Here is a 15,309-nt window from a genome sequence, read left to right as displayed (position 1 = left end):
CTTTTTAACATTTACATTGCAGTTCACTTTTCAAGAAAAAAAGCATTCAAATCCTTCTCAAGAGCTGAAAAATGTACAGTGTTCTTCAATCTCAAAATTAATCTCAGATTCTTCTAAATCCACTAGGAAAGAGGATTTTTTTTTTTTTACAGAACAACAGGAAAAAGAATTGGATCCCAGGTAATAAAAAGTTATGTATGTTTTCTTGTTGCCTCAGTGTTTTAGTGCTTAGTCCTTTATGGAACACAGATCTTTAAGTGATGTGTTAATTTATAATATTAATTTTAGAAGACCAATTTTCACAAAAATCATATCAATTAACTTTTCTTAGAAAGGAAAACACTTTAAAATTATTTTGCTTGTCATGGTGTCTCTTGACTATACTTTGTACAGTGTTCCTGATCTCATAGGTTTTGATGTATTATACCTAATTTAATTTTTTAATTTGTTTAATCTTCAGTAGATATCTTATTGATGATGAAATCAATGATGTCGAGCCCTTTCTTGGAATATTTGATGACCTTCTGTAAAACATATAAACAAAATTCATTGTAAGTGCTGGGGGCGGGGAAAGAGTTACAGTCATCTTTAAAGAGTGAAGCTTTCAAATCCAGTTAAGAGAATTTAATTTCTGTTGTACACTTATTTACCTGTAGCTGGCTTGTACATAGAGTAGATAATAACAAAATTTATGACTATTTTATAGAATTCTAGATATGTTATCTTATTTTGAAAAGTACTTAAATATTTAGTTGTTGACCTTGCTGTTTTCAGGATTACAAAGAAAAATATTGGAGTGTGTCAAAGGAGAATAGATCTCAAATTTAAGGTGTTTTTATAAATAAAGTAAAAATCACATAAGGGAAAGTAAGCTATTTATTACATGCCCTGTTCCACAAGTATTCTTTAAATGAATGAAAGACTCTTTCCACAGAATTTCTTAATGCTTTTTGGTTTTGTCTTTCAGTTTTCTAATGCTGTTTTTTTCATAGCACTGATTCAGTAAAATAATAAAATTTACAAGTAGAAGTCATAGAATGGTAAGTTATCCTAGACTATATTCCTTTTGACAGTGCTATCAACTCATTAATGAAAAAGGGCAACTTCCTTCAAGTAAATGTGTTTCCAGACTCTCAATAAACCAGGTGTAAAATGTCTATAAACAATATTCTAAACTTGTGTTTGGCTGTTCACTTTGACACCCAAGGTCATAAAATGGACATTTTTGCATCCTAGTACAGATTTAGGCAACCAAGCATTGTATTTGGGTATCTTCTTGTAGCTCTAGTGTTTGAACAGTAGACCTTGCAAGTTCAGTGTTTTGAAAAATACATAATGTTGCCTAAAATCCAAGGGAATGTTAGTTTTTACTGATAATTATTCAAAATGTGTGGAATTAAAGTGTTAAAATTACACATGGAACCTTAGTGGTCTGTTCTTGCAATACTGTGGTGCAACAAAATGCAACCATGTTTTGCTGCACCACCTGGTTGTATTTTTCTCAGCTAATAACATTTTACTTGACTCCAGTGTTTCCATACACTTTTGACTTTCTGGTTAACTCTTTCTCCATACGAAAGAATGGCCTAGCACAAGCAGCCTCAATACTCAACACTCAATATTTTTTTGACTGTGCAAATTCTAGCAGGCCCAAACTTATAGCTCATTTTGCTGTACCTCAAATATTTCACTGCATCTGATAGTAGTACGTCAGATAGCTTTTTGTCTGAATTTTTTTTAAACTTCCAAACTGAGGTAACTCAGAATACTATACTGTTATTTAGCCAAGCAGTTCTAGTCATGTACATCCTAGTCACCTTCCAGTTCTGTGTCAGGGTGAGACGCAAGAGTGTCAGTGTCAGTTTAGGTGCCCCAGAGAATTTTCCCTTGGCTCCCTCTACCATGCCAGAAGAGCATTGGTCTCCCACATGGAGATGTTCCAGGTGCTCTAGGGCACCCAAATTGGTACTTGATGCTGATGTTTAAGCACCTGACTCTCTCCCTACTGCTTGAAATACACAATATTTTTTTCGAATTTATAGTTCGTATTTACATAGAATTCTTTAATTGCCTTTTTATCCTGCCTTGCCCTGGGGTTTTAGCTTGCAACAACTACTTGAGCTGTTCTTCAGTTTCTTCAAGTTTGACAAAAGCTTTTACGCAGCATCACAAAGCTGAGCTTCAAATGTGGAAAACAGGGGAGGAAGGAGACAATTAATATAATTTTTTGATTATATAATTTATATAATTTGTATAATCTCATGATTGTACAACTACACCTTTCCAAAACCTCGCTCATCTGCTGGTTGCTCAGGCCTTGCCTGCAAACCGGGAATGCTTTAATGGCAGGTGCTGCACTTTTTCCTGCTAGTCTGCATGAAGCTCCTTCTAAAGGTTCTGAACTGTGAGGTAGTGACCATAGTGGAAGTTGACTGTGTTTAGGTCCTCATAGAAATTAATAAGGTAAGCTTATATATATTTTTCTGTACTAAGTATCTTTGGAGGATATAATTTGGTCCTATTTCGCCACTGAAGGTGTGTTTCCATTTTTCTCTGAAATGTTTTGGTAGTTTATATGATGTCTAGAAAGTAATTTACATTATTGCCTTTTTTGTTTCATTTTTTTTTTGTATAGTCTAAATATAACCACTTGGTTTTGGTTAGTTTATAGGAGTAGGTTTATGTTTAGATTGCTATAGATAATTATCCTTGCAGGTAGCTATTTTATTTTATTTTTCTCTCAGTTTTCCCCTGTGTAGGAGTTCAGTAGTTATATACTTGGTTTCTGCAAGATTCAGGCTGATTAATTTTCTGATGCCATATTCAGATTTTTTCCTTTTGATTTTTAAAAGGCTTAATTTCCAATTTGATCCATAGTCACAACACATGATAACAAATGCATTTCAGTACTTTCTAGACTATTAAGAATACTTTGCAGATGGTTTATAAGATGGTTTTCTGTGTTTTTCACAAGAAATAGGCATCCTGTATCATCCTTGGAAAATTACAAAATTGTGCTGTTGCTGCTGACAGCATTTCACAGATTTCAGAATATAAATCCTTCAGTACTGCAATGCCTTTGTAGTAATACTGAACCTCTGGTATAAAAACATTTTTCTAGAGATAAGCACTTAATTTGGCATTGTTGTTTTGCTTCATTATTCATATTAGCTCTATGACTTTTTAAAGTCTAAATCACTTTCAGAAAACCAGTTTGGAAGTACTTACATGCTGAAGCGTTCTCTGTCTTGGGAGAAGGAATGACTTCTTGTGTGGTGACATTTGTTATTGTTCCATTTTTCAAATCATAATAATTGAAGGATCAAAGGTGATAACCATAGTAGGTCTCCATGGCAATAATTAATTGCAGATACACAGTGACTATACTTCAAAAAGAATACAGGCAGAAAGAGCAAATTGACTGCAGAATTAGAAAAACCTAGTAAAATCTGAATTATTTCTTTTGAGTTAAGCTTCAAAACTGAGGTAATTAGAATTAGTATACTACCGCTATGTTTAGCCTGGCAGCCCCAGTCATGTACATCCTAGTCACGCCCCAGTTCCGTGTCATGGTAAGATTTAAGAATGTAGAACTTACATCCTGCCCATCACCATCTTCTGATTTCTGTGGACATCAGATGGCTCACAGGAAGGAACGGTGATGTTTCTACAGGGATGGTTTATGTGAATGACCAGAGGACCAAAATCCCTGGCCATGCCCCAAGAGGTAAGTATAGACATAGCTATGAAGAGCTGTAATTTTAGTTGTTTAACTGAATCACCTTAAGTGATTAAACCTAGTTTACTTGGACTCCCTGTGTAGTCACTAGAAATAGGCAGACACTGTCAGATGATTCAGAAGGTAAGGGGGCTGAATTGCTCTTTGATGGAACTCACCAAATTGCCTATGATTAAAGTGACCACATGCAGTTATTATGGAGAGGCTGGTGTACTGTAACTTCACAGCCAGGCTCGCTGAATATTGCCTTTCTTGTGCACATGAGACACCCGAGTTCTTTTATCCATGTAAGGATCCAGCTTTCCTAAGTTGAACAGTCTTATTTCTGCACAGCAAAAGATGGCTGTGCTCTCCTAATGTTACTGCATGCAGCTTCCTTTCAGGTGCTGCCCAGAGAAAATAGATTAATTAAATTCAACAGGATAACAACAGACAATTTCACTAAGCTACTACCAATAGATAAAATACAGACTAAAATACATAAAAACATTGTTAAAAGTCTGAAAGGATCCTTGGTTTTAATTCTGCATAGAGTTGTAACATTAAATGAGTGGCTTCAGTTTGAATCAGTGGGATTGTGTAAGTAATTCTTTGGGGATACAGCAGAATGCCACAGAGTTTAGTCTGGGGATGATTCTATAAAATTTACATTATAAAAATACTGTTTCCCATAATGGAGTAGTGAAAGAAAATTCAATGTGACAAGAAGTCAGATTTTACTATCTTACTTGCCTGATTCTCCATAATAAAATACATGCTCATACCTGCTTTTAATTTATCTTCAACTTCCTTATATGCTTCCTTGTCCTATCACATATATTGGTTTCAAAATATAAACTGAGGTCAACCGTATCTGTGCCTGAAGAAAATGCAATACACACTCAAAAACCATGATCTTCAAAAATTGTTATCAGGAAAATAAGTATAGTGTTTAAACATGTTGCCAGACATGTTTGTGTATAAGGTACATTTATAGCATATAGAATACTGTAAATGTATATTTATTGTAAAATTTAAAATTACATAATATTTTAAATTACATAATTTTAGTTGTATGCAGCATTTGTCATAATTTTAATTATGTAGACTTTTTTCATGTATTTGAAGACTTTAATGAGTAACTGTTAAAATAATAATGGCAGTTGCAACAAGTCAGACCCTTGTTATTGGGGTGTATTTTTACTTTGATACACCTTCACAGAATAGTTATGCGAGGTAAAAAAGTTAGTGCTTTTAAAGGCAGTCAGTATAATAATGAGTGAACAGAAGTCACCGTATGGAACCAAAATGCACCTGCAAAACAGTTAAACCCAGTTATTTTGTAGACCACAAATGATAGGTCTCTAAGCCATTGTCACAACAGAATCTGTGGCATCTCTTCTAAACAAAAGGATATCTTGCATTACATCTTTGTCACTCCTTCTGCTTTCTGTATAGATGCAAGAAAGCAGTATCATGTCAGGTGTTTTACTGACAGAATCTTTAAATGATATCCATGAAATGAGATCCATTAATGCCTCGGGGGGGTTTCTAGCTCCCTTGCTTAATAAGGAAATAGAAAAGAAGGTACTACTGAGGTAAAATTTACTTCCTGCAGAGGACTAACACTGCATTGAGTTTACTGAAGCCTTACATGACAATAAACTGAGCCACATACAGTGTGCTGATAGTTTACAGTGATCAAGTTCAGCTTGACTGAAGAAAATCAGATGGAAAAAGGGCAGTGGTTTTTTGGCTGCCACTGTTCAGCTGAAGTAAGAGCCACCCCAGGTGAACCATGTTTCTTTATTTGTTCTTTAAACATGTATGAGACAAAACTGTATCTGTCCAAGCCCTCGCTTTTCTCCCAGTGTTAGTAACTCTTGGTCTCTGTGTGCTCTCAACTGGTATTTCAGATGGAGTGGGCTGGGGTAAGGAGTGCATCCTCCTAAGCGGTAGGGGCCCTTCTGTCGTTATCGTTACGTGGTGCTGACCACTGTTGCTTTTGCCTGTGGTGGTGGAGTGACTGGAAAAGCTGTGCTACTGTTAACTTGCAGTCCTGCACTACGTGTCCTGTTCTTAACAAGAGGTCCCCATCCAGACAGTTTATACCAGTTAGGGAGAGTTGTTGCCCAATTAGCTTTAGTATGCTGTCTACCACGCTAAAACACTACATTTTCATTCTGGTCTTGTGGGATGCACTTTGAATGTTCCTGGGTCTGTCCTCCTGTGGTTTTTAAATGGATTGTTTCCATGTGCCAGGACTTGAGGGGCACATCTGATTGCTGGTGTGTGAAAATGTTACACATTTTGCAGAAACGCAGTAGGTTATACTGGGTGGACATACTTTATATAAAGATGTATGCTCTTTCAAATATAATGAAAGTGCATAGATACAATAACAAGGAATTTCTTCCTGTATTTAACATATACTATGTACAGCTGGCATGTAGTGACAATACAGACTGTCCTTTTGATAGATGCTACATGGCAATTTCTATGTTTTAGATAGGTGAGCATAGGGAAAAAAGCAAAACATTTTATTTTGAAGACTGTAAGGGTATTTTGTTTATATAAATAAAACAATGTTTCTTTTGTAACTGTGAAACTTCCTATTAAGGGATGCATATAACTTTCAAAACAAAAAGATGCTTGTAACTGTAAATGGCTATGATATATTTGCTGCTCCCCCACCCATTTAGAGGCAAAACCTATTTATGAGGCTTTATTAAGTGCAAATAATTCCCATGGCTTCAGCACAAAAGAAACAGCTGCAGAATATAGTCTGATTTGCATATAAATGACATGATTTCTGCTCAGAAAGAGATATTGAAAAATATATGTTTCTACAGTGAAAACCTGATAGTCACACATATTAAGGTCAGCTTATGTAACTTTTTTTTAAGCTGCTGCATGTTGATACCTGATCCCACTTTCAGCTAGATTCAGTCTCTATCAGTTGTGCCTACTATGAAATTGTGAATTTCTTCTTTTGAACTAATTAAGCTGTCATTTGTAGAAATAGATTCCAAAACATTTATCTCAACAGTTTACACACTTAAAAGTGCTCAGAATATTTATTGATACAAGTGGACAACGCCAAACTTGGCACTTTTAACTTGGCACTTTTCCTTATCTTCAGTCCTGTTAATTAACAATGCAAGGGAATTCCTATTGTTTGGGTAAGACAGAAGAAGTCCTGCTAATTTGCTCTAGTCACTTTAATAAATGTTAGGATATAGTTAAAGCAGACACAACAATATTACTTTTTCTGTCCCAAATAGTTTCCTCAGGTAGTGTCTTCTATTAAAGATAAGTCTGTGCTTCTAAAATTTCTGCCTGACATAGGCCACCACTGCTTAGCCAAAACAAAAAAAGCAAGCATTTCAAAGCTAAAGCTATATATGCCATTTTATCCCAGATGTTCCAGCTCACTGCACAAATTCTCTAAAATATATTTATTTCAGTAAAAGTATAACTCTAGATGATTTTGATAATGAACTGTCCTCAATATAGTAATATAATTGCAGAATTTGGATGTTAGGCTACTCGGCATGGCTTCGGCACCAATACTGATACAGAGGTTAGGCATCAGCAAAGCCAGGCTCTGCAGAACAGACCCCTACCGCTCCCAGGCAAGCTGGCAGAGCAACCCTGGATCCCTGAGGAATACCACTGAGAAGTCAGCTAGCATGAGAGAAAGCAAACACAGGGTTCCAGTGTGGACTAGCCACTTCCCACCCTGAAAGGCCGTGACAGTGAGTTTGCAATGGAGTGTTTGTTTACTGACAGGCTTCTGCTGCTGCCTAGATATAGCCCAACATAAAAGATGTTGGAAAGTCAGGCAGTAAGGGGTTCGGAAAAGACCTGCCAAGCCTTGGTTTTCAAATCCTTGCTTGGCAAAGGCCTTACTGACCTGAATGCCGTTGCCAGAAGCCATAGGTTGTCCACTCAGAGAGATTGATTGGCGGCAGTGAGTTGTCACGAGTCTGAATGCCTCTTGGAGTGGCTTGATACTGTTTAGTAAAGAAAAAGTGAAAGTAGTGCTGTCTAGAAACTTAGACGTGCAGGTCAAAACTTTTTAGCAATTTCTTTCAGTTTATAAAGGCTATTAATTTAACTGAATGAAAATGAGGTATTAGAGTTTATTACTAGGGTTCTGAATTACTTTTTTTTTTTTTTTTTTTTTTTTTGGTTGTGGTGTAATGTTTTAACTTGTCCAGACTTGTTAGGTTACTGGGTGCAGGAAATAAACTTCTTTTATCTCAGGGCTCCATTCTTGTGTCATACATGTTATGCCTAGAGGAGTTTTTTTCTGCCAGCTGGGAATTTCTACTCAAAGAATAGTCACCCAGCAGCTGGATCATTAATATTTTCAGTATCTCATGAATTATAAAGATTTTAAGCTCTGAGGTCAGTTGGGTGGTTTCTGAAAATACATAGATTTAAAATAGATAGATTTAAAGGAAGCATTCACCAAAGCATTCAATAGATGTAAAAGGAGCACTGAACATATTATCGAATAATTTTAATTCAAAAGTATGGCGGTAGAAGTTATTAAGTAAGTGTGGGCCAAGAAACAGATGTACTTATCTTGTGATACACCACAGATGTGCATTGCAGAGACTGGAGGCTTGCTCAGCGAGGAAAAGAGCCGGTATTAGGAAGATAAGAGGTACAAGTGGATCTCCCTCCCGCTCTTCCTCTCGGGTGCGATTGTCTCAGGCAACCATATTAGCAGAAGCTTAGACGCATTCTTAGCTTCTGGAACAGATTTACCAAAGTGACAGTGCATACTGAGGATGATGGTAATAAAATGGGCAGTGTGTTCTGGAAGAAAATAAAGTTTGCAGCTTGCAATGGTGGAAAATGGCTTCGGATAAGCATGTGGTTCAATAGAAATTAGTCTCTGTCCATAGACTTCATAGCAGCCAATCAGAACTGCTTTTTCAGTTCAAGCAGTTAATAATACCCCAGCTCTGCAGCTTAAGGGATACAATTTTCAAAATTATTGTAGTGTGGGACCGATAAATTTCAGCACAAAGAAGGCAGTATTCCATATAATTTATTTTAGATTTCCATCTAGGGTATGTTCTGACACTCCACATGAAAGTCAAATTGTCCATGTAAAATGGTTTTCAGGTGATAAGTTGACCCCTGGGGTTTTAGTAAAATAATAGATTCAGAATTCTATCTGACTCTCCAATCTATAAAAGCTAGTTATCAGATGTTTGAAGGATTTGATAAGAAGGAGGGGGAAAAAAAAGAGCTTTTGTATAGTGACATTTTTCTCATTAATGGGGACAATGTTAGAATCACAAACTCCTTCTGGATTTGGTAGTAAATACTCTGCTGACATGTGTTTTGGGAGGTGGTTGTTCTGTGTGAGGAGTGTATGTGTCTAATCCTCTGTGATATGCATACGGAACAAGAAGTATTTCTAATAGACAAGCACAGCCCTTCAAAAGAAGGGCGTTTACTGTGCCACCATCTGGCCGTCATTTTTATGCATTCTATCACCAGAGCCTAGCTCTGCAGAAGTTTTGCTGGAGAATGACTGAAAACACTAGAAGAGTAACAACATAAACATTTTTCCTTCCAGCACTCTTCAGTATTTAAATGTAGCACAAAACCAATGGTAACCTGACAAGAAATGAGGTATTAGTTTAAGTTCCTGTCTGAGCGCTCTTACAGGACCTGCTGTAATGTTTTTTCTAGTTGGGTATTTAAGTGTATTTTCTTGAGAGTATTTACACGGACTTCCGAGCGTACCGTGTGGCTTCACTGTCAGTTTAAGCAGATCCAAAGTTGGGTAGAGGCTTTGTTGCATTTTATTTTAATAGATGGGTGTGCCTGCATGTATATGCGCATGCAGCACTAGTGAGTAACAGGGGAAAGGTGACAGTAAGATGGACTAGTCATAGTAGTCTACTAGACAGTAGAAGCTTGCCTAATAAAATGCTAAAAGTGTGTTTACGTTTAGTGTAGGTGCACATCCCTTTGAATTTTGAGCAAAGAAAATACCTCCTGCTTTTTAAAATCGACTATGCTCAAGAAAACGTGACTTTTTCTAGTCTGTGTAAATGAACAAGATTGTCTCAAAGAAAAACCCAAGTCCCTCTTCAGCTGTTCCTCATGGTAACCACTGTCTTGGATTTTCCCTGCTTCTGTCTGTGCTGAACATTTAGTTCACTGCAGAAGTACTGCCTGTCATATTCTGTTGCTGGGACTTTTGCAGGGCATGAAGAAGGCTGTAGGGAGGGCACCTGTTTTCCTCCTGCATTCTGGGTGACTGGGGGAAGAGGCAGCTGTCTCCTCCTCCGAGAGGCACTGAGCAGTGCTCAGGCGTGGGGACATCGGCACCCTCACGTTGGGTAGAGAAAGGAAATACAGCGAGCCAAGATCTTGTAGGCAACATTGAGGAGCTGGGATTTTGCTTGCAGGATAGAGACAAGCTTTAGAAGTGACAGGAGAAATGAGAGTTCCCTAGAGCAGGCTGAGTGGTGCCTGTGGTGCTCTGTGAACCATTTGGAAATTTTCAGATTGGAAGTAAGACTGGAAAAAAAGATACACTCTGCAGTGACACAATGAGAATAATTTTCAAGCTTTTTTATTTAATCTAGCTCTCCAACAGATCAGACTTCTTATGAGTAAAGAATAATTACGTCCTGCTATTCTAATAACACCTGCTTTTAGAAATCTGGATTCTGCAGGTGTACTTCTCAGAAGGAAAAGCTTCTACCTAAAAACAGCTGCTAATGCAGGGTCCCTGCGGATGGGATCAAAAAGAGCTAATTATTCTTAAGCCTGGTCTTTTTCTGGTTTTATTTGGTTGGTTGATTTTAGCTTTACAGAGATAATTAGGTGCTGGTACTGCAAGTGGGTAAGTTGTAACCGATGTGGGACAACCCTGTCCACTCACCTGTATGAACTCCTGCTCGCTCAGGTGCACGAGCTGTACCGAGCTCCGCTGGAGTGTGCACAGAAGTGTCTGTCGTGTTCTTAAAGTGCTTTTCTTCTGGAAGAGCAGATCTGAGGACCGGAAGAGTTTACAAGTAACTCTGACTTCTGCTACTGACTGGATTTAATAGGCATTAAGGCTTTCCAAAGTAGCTCTATGTTCTTTGGGCTGTTTGTCACTGTGAGACTGATCATAAAATGTGTCATCCAATTGCAAGGTTTCAGGTGGAAACATTTACCTGTCCATTGCAGGCCACACCTTTTGCTTACTTGAAGCCCTGTGAGCAATTGTTTCCTTTCCTGGGGTGGGATGATGCACAGAAGTAAGTAAGTATTTATCTGTATTCCTTCATACCCTTTATACCTTTGGGAAGCGCTAGGCTGTCACAGTGTCAGGTGCTGTAGCTGTGCAAGTGTTCGCTGAAAAAACTGTGACTGCAGCCATAGGCAGAGCTGGTGTTAGACATGGAAACACTGTGATGCAGGCTTGGGAGGAGAGTCCCCAGGCTCTGGATCAGGGAAGGCACACAGAGCAGCCACATGTCCAGCGTCAGCCTCCTCAGAGCGGCTTGCCCTGGGACAAGGACAACAAGCCATTCCTCCAGCAGGGTAAGAATACAAGAAAGCCTCTCATAGATGTGTTTTTATGAACAAGTCCCTCGCGTAACTTTTAATGGGGCATCTGGCTTAAGATTTTTAATTCAGTTCAACTTGTAACTAAAAAAACACAGGAGGAAAAAATACTGGACAAAGTGCCTTCTTCAGTGGCCCACCTTTAGGAGCCATCTGTTGTCTATATGAAGCACTGAGACTTCTGGAGCAATGTAGGCATGTTGAGTTAGGGACATTGCTCACCTTCATTGCCTGTATTTCGCCCTGTCTCTCCTATGGACAAACTTTATGCAGATGCCACATTTTCTACTGCAAGACAAGGTCGTGCTGACTGGCCAGATGTTTTTGGACATTAGTATGGCTGGAACGTGGTTGTGAAGACACGGGAACCTAACCAGTAGTGAAATACTCACAGAGTAATTCTGTGTTAAGCATGTTCTGGCAGAAAAGCTTGTTGGTGCTGCTGAGCTCCACTCCTGCCCTGTGCCAGCCAGATTTCTGTAGGCTTGTGGTGCGAAATCAGTTAAAACAAATGCGTAATCTCCAGCCCCCCACCCCCCCCTCAGCCCCCTGCCACCTTTGAGAAGCTTGTCTCCTATCACTTGGTAATGCTGTTATTGCTAGGAAAAGTTGCATGTGTGCAAAGCAGACTAAAATGCCATCTTCCGTGGTTGTATTTCACTCATCCTTAAATTGGTTAATAGCCTTTGTTTCACATATACAACAAGTGAACTACATAACATTAAGAAAACAGATGTTATTGGTGGCTATTGGCGTATTTTCAGTTGTATTTTTTGTCTGTAGCTTAACTCTCCAAGGCCTAGTTCTGCTTGTTAGCTTTAGAGGAGGTTGGGAGTGCTTGGGATGCTCCAGGATTCCATCCCAGCTCCACAGCTCTCCACACTGCCTGGGAGCTGCGTGGGGTTTTGTAGCTCTGGTGCAAGAGCTGGGACAAGAGCAGCGCTGTGCTCGCATTGCCAGTTACTACGTAAATACATGGGGGAATGCGGAACAAGCAGAATGGGTGATATATATCCGATATAATCCGAGCGCTGGCTGGCATCTGGGAACAGCTGTGCCTTCCCGCTGACTCTGGCAAGAGATTTCACAACATATTTCTTTAAAAAAAGGTCACTGAGGAACACAGCCCCCAGGATGCACCGCACACTCGGTGCTTCAGCGCGTCTCCCACACGGCCCCGCACGGGCCGCTTCACCCTCGCCGTGGCGCTCGCAGCCGCCGCCCCGGGGCACCTCGGGGACCGCCCGCCCGCCCCGCAGAGCCGCGGCGCGGAGCAGAGCCAGCCCGCGCGCCGGTGTCCCCAGGCGCTGCCGGGCCCTCGGCGGCCGCTGGGCCACGTCTCGGGGTTCGGTAGTCGCCGCCCGGAGCGGGGGGGCGGGCGCGGCCTCCCCCGCTCAGGGTCCGGCGGCGCCCGGGCCTGGCGCTGCCCGCTCGGCTGCGGTGGGGCGTTGGCGCGGCGCCCCCTTTGCTGCCCCCCCTTCGCGCGGCCGTCGCCATGGAGACGGGCGGGCCCGGCCTGGCGCGCGGCGGGCGGGGCGCGGCGGCAGCCATCTTGCCCGCCGCCTGCCAGCGGGGCCTCGGCCCGGCGGGGGCGGCCTGTCAGTCCCGGCCTGGGGTTAAATTAGGCGATGGCGCTCGCGTCTTGCCGTGCGCTCCAGCTTGGTGTTAAGTAGCACCGAGTGCAAGGTGAGTGAGGTACTGCAAAAACCGAACCATGGCGTATTGCACTGTGTGTGTCCAAAGCCCTCTCGAGGCGCCTCATGATGAGGGGCAGAGCGCGCGGGGGAAGGGGTGCCACGGCGGCTAGGCCGCAGCGACCCCGGGCCGCCGCCTCCCCAGGCCTCTGAGGGACCCGCTGGCTGGGCGCGCAGCCGGCCTTAGACAGGTTTTTGTGGATGTAAAAGAGGTGTCTGCCAATACAGAACACTGGTATGAAAATGTAATTTAAAAGCGAAGGCACCAACTTTGCCGTAGCACTGGCGAGAGCTGTAATTTTAAATGGGGGGGAAAGCCTAAGTAACAAAATGGCCACTTACTGTGGGCTTGAAATGTGTTTCAACAAAATTATTAAGTAAGGGACAGATGTGCTGCAGAGGGAAGGTTTAACACACCATCCTCTCGAGTTTTTCCAGACGAGGGAGTTGTGCGACCCACCTCGGAGCTGGAGTTCCCTGATGACTTTTTTGCTTTGTCATTCTTACCGATCGGGTGCAAGCCGAGCCAGCCAGGAGGCGAGGGCCACCATTTTGTCACCTTCTTCCCAGCTGCTGCACTAGTCGGTGCTGCTGCACAGAGCCGTCTTTGTGTGTGTTTCCTCCCTGCGCAGAGCCCATCTGTGTGCCTGCCTGCACCCAGCCAGCTGATCGTCCTTTATCGTGTGGAAAAGGCAAAAAGGAAAAGTGCCTTTTCTTTAATGCAGAAATAGGTTATGTGACTTTTTTGGGGGGGTCTCAGAATTTATTATCTCCTGAAAAGGAAACTGCATGCCCAAAGAAGCTCTTGGGCTGACCTCCCATCTCTACGTGTGCAGCCCCAGTTGCATGCCGGTGGGGGGAAGGGAGCAGTGGTGAGACTGCTTTGCTCTGCTCTGTCCTGTCCTGACCTTGCTGGGTTTGGCTCTGCAGCTGGGGGCGGGTGGCCCGTGGTGACTCAGCCTGGGGAAGGCTTGGGTGCCCCTGCGGTTGTGGGGGGGAGGCTGCACACAGACCCTTCCCTACAGGAGAGCTGGGTCAGCATGTGGACTGGTGTCTATCTTCACATTCCCTTTCAGAATTCATAAGATGTTAACTTACAAAAGGGAGGTCCCCCTTGCGCAGTTATGTCAGTGATTTTTGGTTTTCAGCTGTCCATGCATGAAAAATGGCTGTAGGAACTGTATACTCCCATGTATGAGTAATGACTACATGGGAGCACGGACTACAGTAGTTTTGCATTGAGACTGCTGCAGTTTACATGCTCTCTTTGGGAACGTTATGAAATGCTTTTAAATGCTGGTGCATGTTAATGCATTGATTTCAATCAGTCTTTTTTTTGTCCCTTTTGGATTTGTTCAACTTAACAGCTAGCATGTCTCATGTTTGCTCTAAGATACGCCTAGCAAATTAGGCAAATTAAAAAATGCATGCAAAATATGGTGCTATGCACATGTATCAGGTTTGCTATTTATTAATAGACTCCAATTTCCATATGATAGCCTGTTTTTTTTTTTAACTTTGGCTCAATGGAGAGTTTATGCCAATTACATGTAGTTTAACAGCTTTGAAATCTGTTTTTTGCTTTTTTTTTAATGCATAAAGGCATGGATTCTGTTTCAGGTTTTAATTAAACTCTGCACTGACTTTAAAGATTCTATTGTCCTTTTCATTTAAATAGGACTTTTGTTAGATGTTTAACAAGACCACAGTGGGGTAATAAATCTAAGCAATTGTCCTTATTAGGAGTAGATTATCCTCAAGAGATGGAAAGTCACAGAAGTAACTAAAACCATTTGTAGAGACTGAACTAAGGCTTTTTCTTCCTGAACATTAAACAGACTTGCGAATGACTTGCTTGGGCGCTCAAATTAAATTAAATGATATGTTGTTTATTTTTCACATTTTCAGTGTAGGCTATTTGCATTTACTTAAACTTTGAGTTTCATTGAGCAGAATTCACTCCTGGGTTAGGATCTTTACTTTCAGTATACAAGCTGTAAGTGAAACTCAGTATACCCTGCAATTTATTTTGTTAGTAACCCTTGTAACACTTGCAGTTCACAGGACCCACTGACCTAGTGAGTGTGTTCTTAATTCATTTTATGTGCCACAGTAGATGAGTCCTGACTGAAGAATTAGTCTTGCGTTTGTCCCGCACCTCAGTTAAGTAGAACTGCAGAACATGTAGCAGTGTGCAGCTTGGCCAAAGATCTGGACTAAGATGCGTGTTTTTTGTCAGAGAAAACTTGCCACAGAACCAACAGTTCTGCCTGTTTGGCCTTTGGGTGTTTACACACTGCTAGG

The 15,309-nt window shown here is 41.1% G+C and overlaps 1 protein-coding gene across 1 annotated transcript in view; it reads left to right on the top strand.

The window, feature by feature from the left end:
• The window catches only part of HFM1 (helicase for meiosis 1), a 94,527-nt gene that overhangs the window by 54,740 nt on the left and 24,478 nt on the right, over positions 1 to 15,309 (top strand). The window contains 1 exon segment of the mRNA XM_080407708.1: positions 23 to 12,997. Coding sequence (XP_080263834.1) covers positions 23 to 184 — 162 coding nt within the window. The 3' untranslated portion in view covers positions 185 to 12,997.

Source organism: Falco punctatus (genome assembly GCF_963210335.1).
Source record: "Falco punctatus genome assembly, chromosome: 11".
NCBI lineage: Eukaryota > Metazoa > Chordata > Aves > Falconiformes > Falconidae > Falco > Falco punctatus.
The sequence above is the reverse complement of the archived record's forward strand: the minus strand, read 5'-3'. Positions and strand labels throughout refer to the sequence as shown.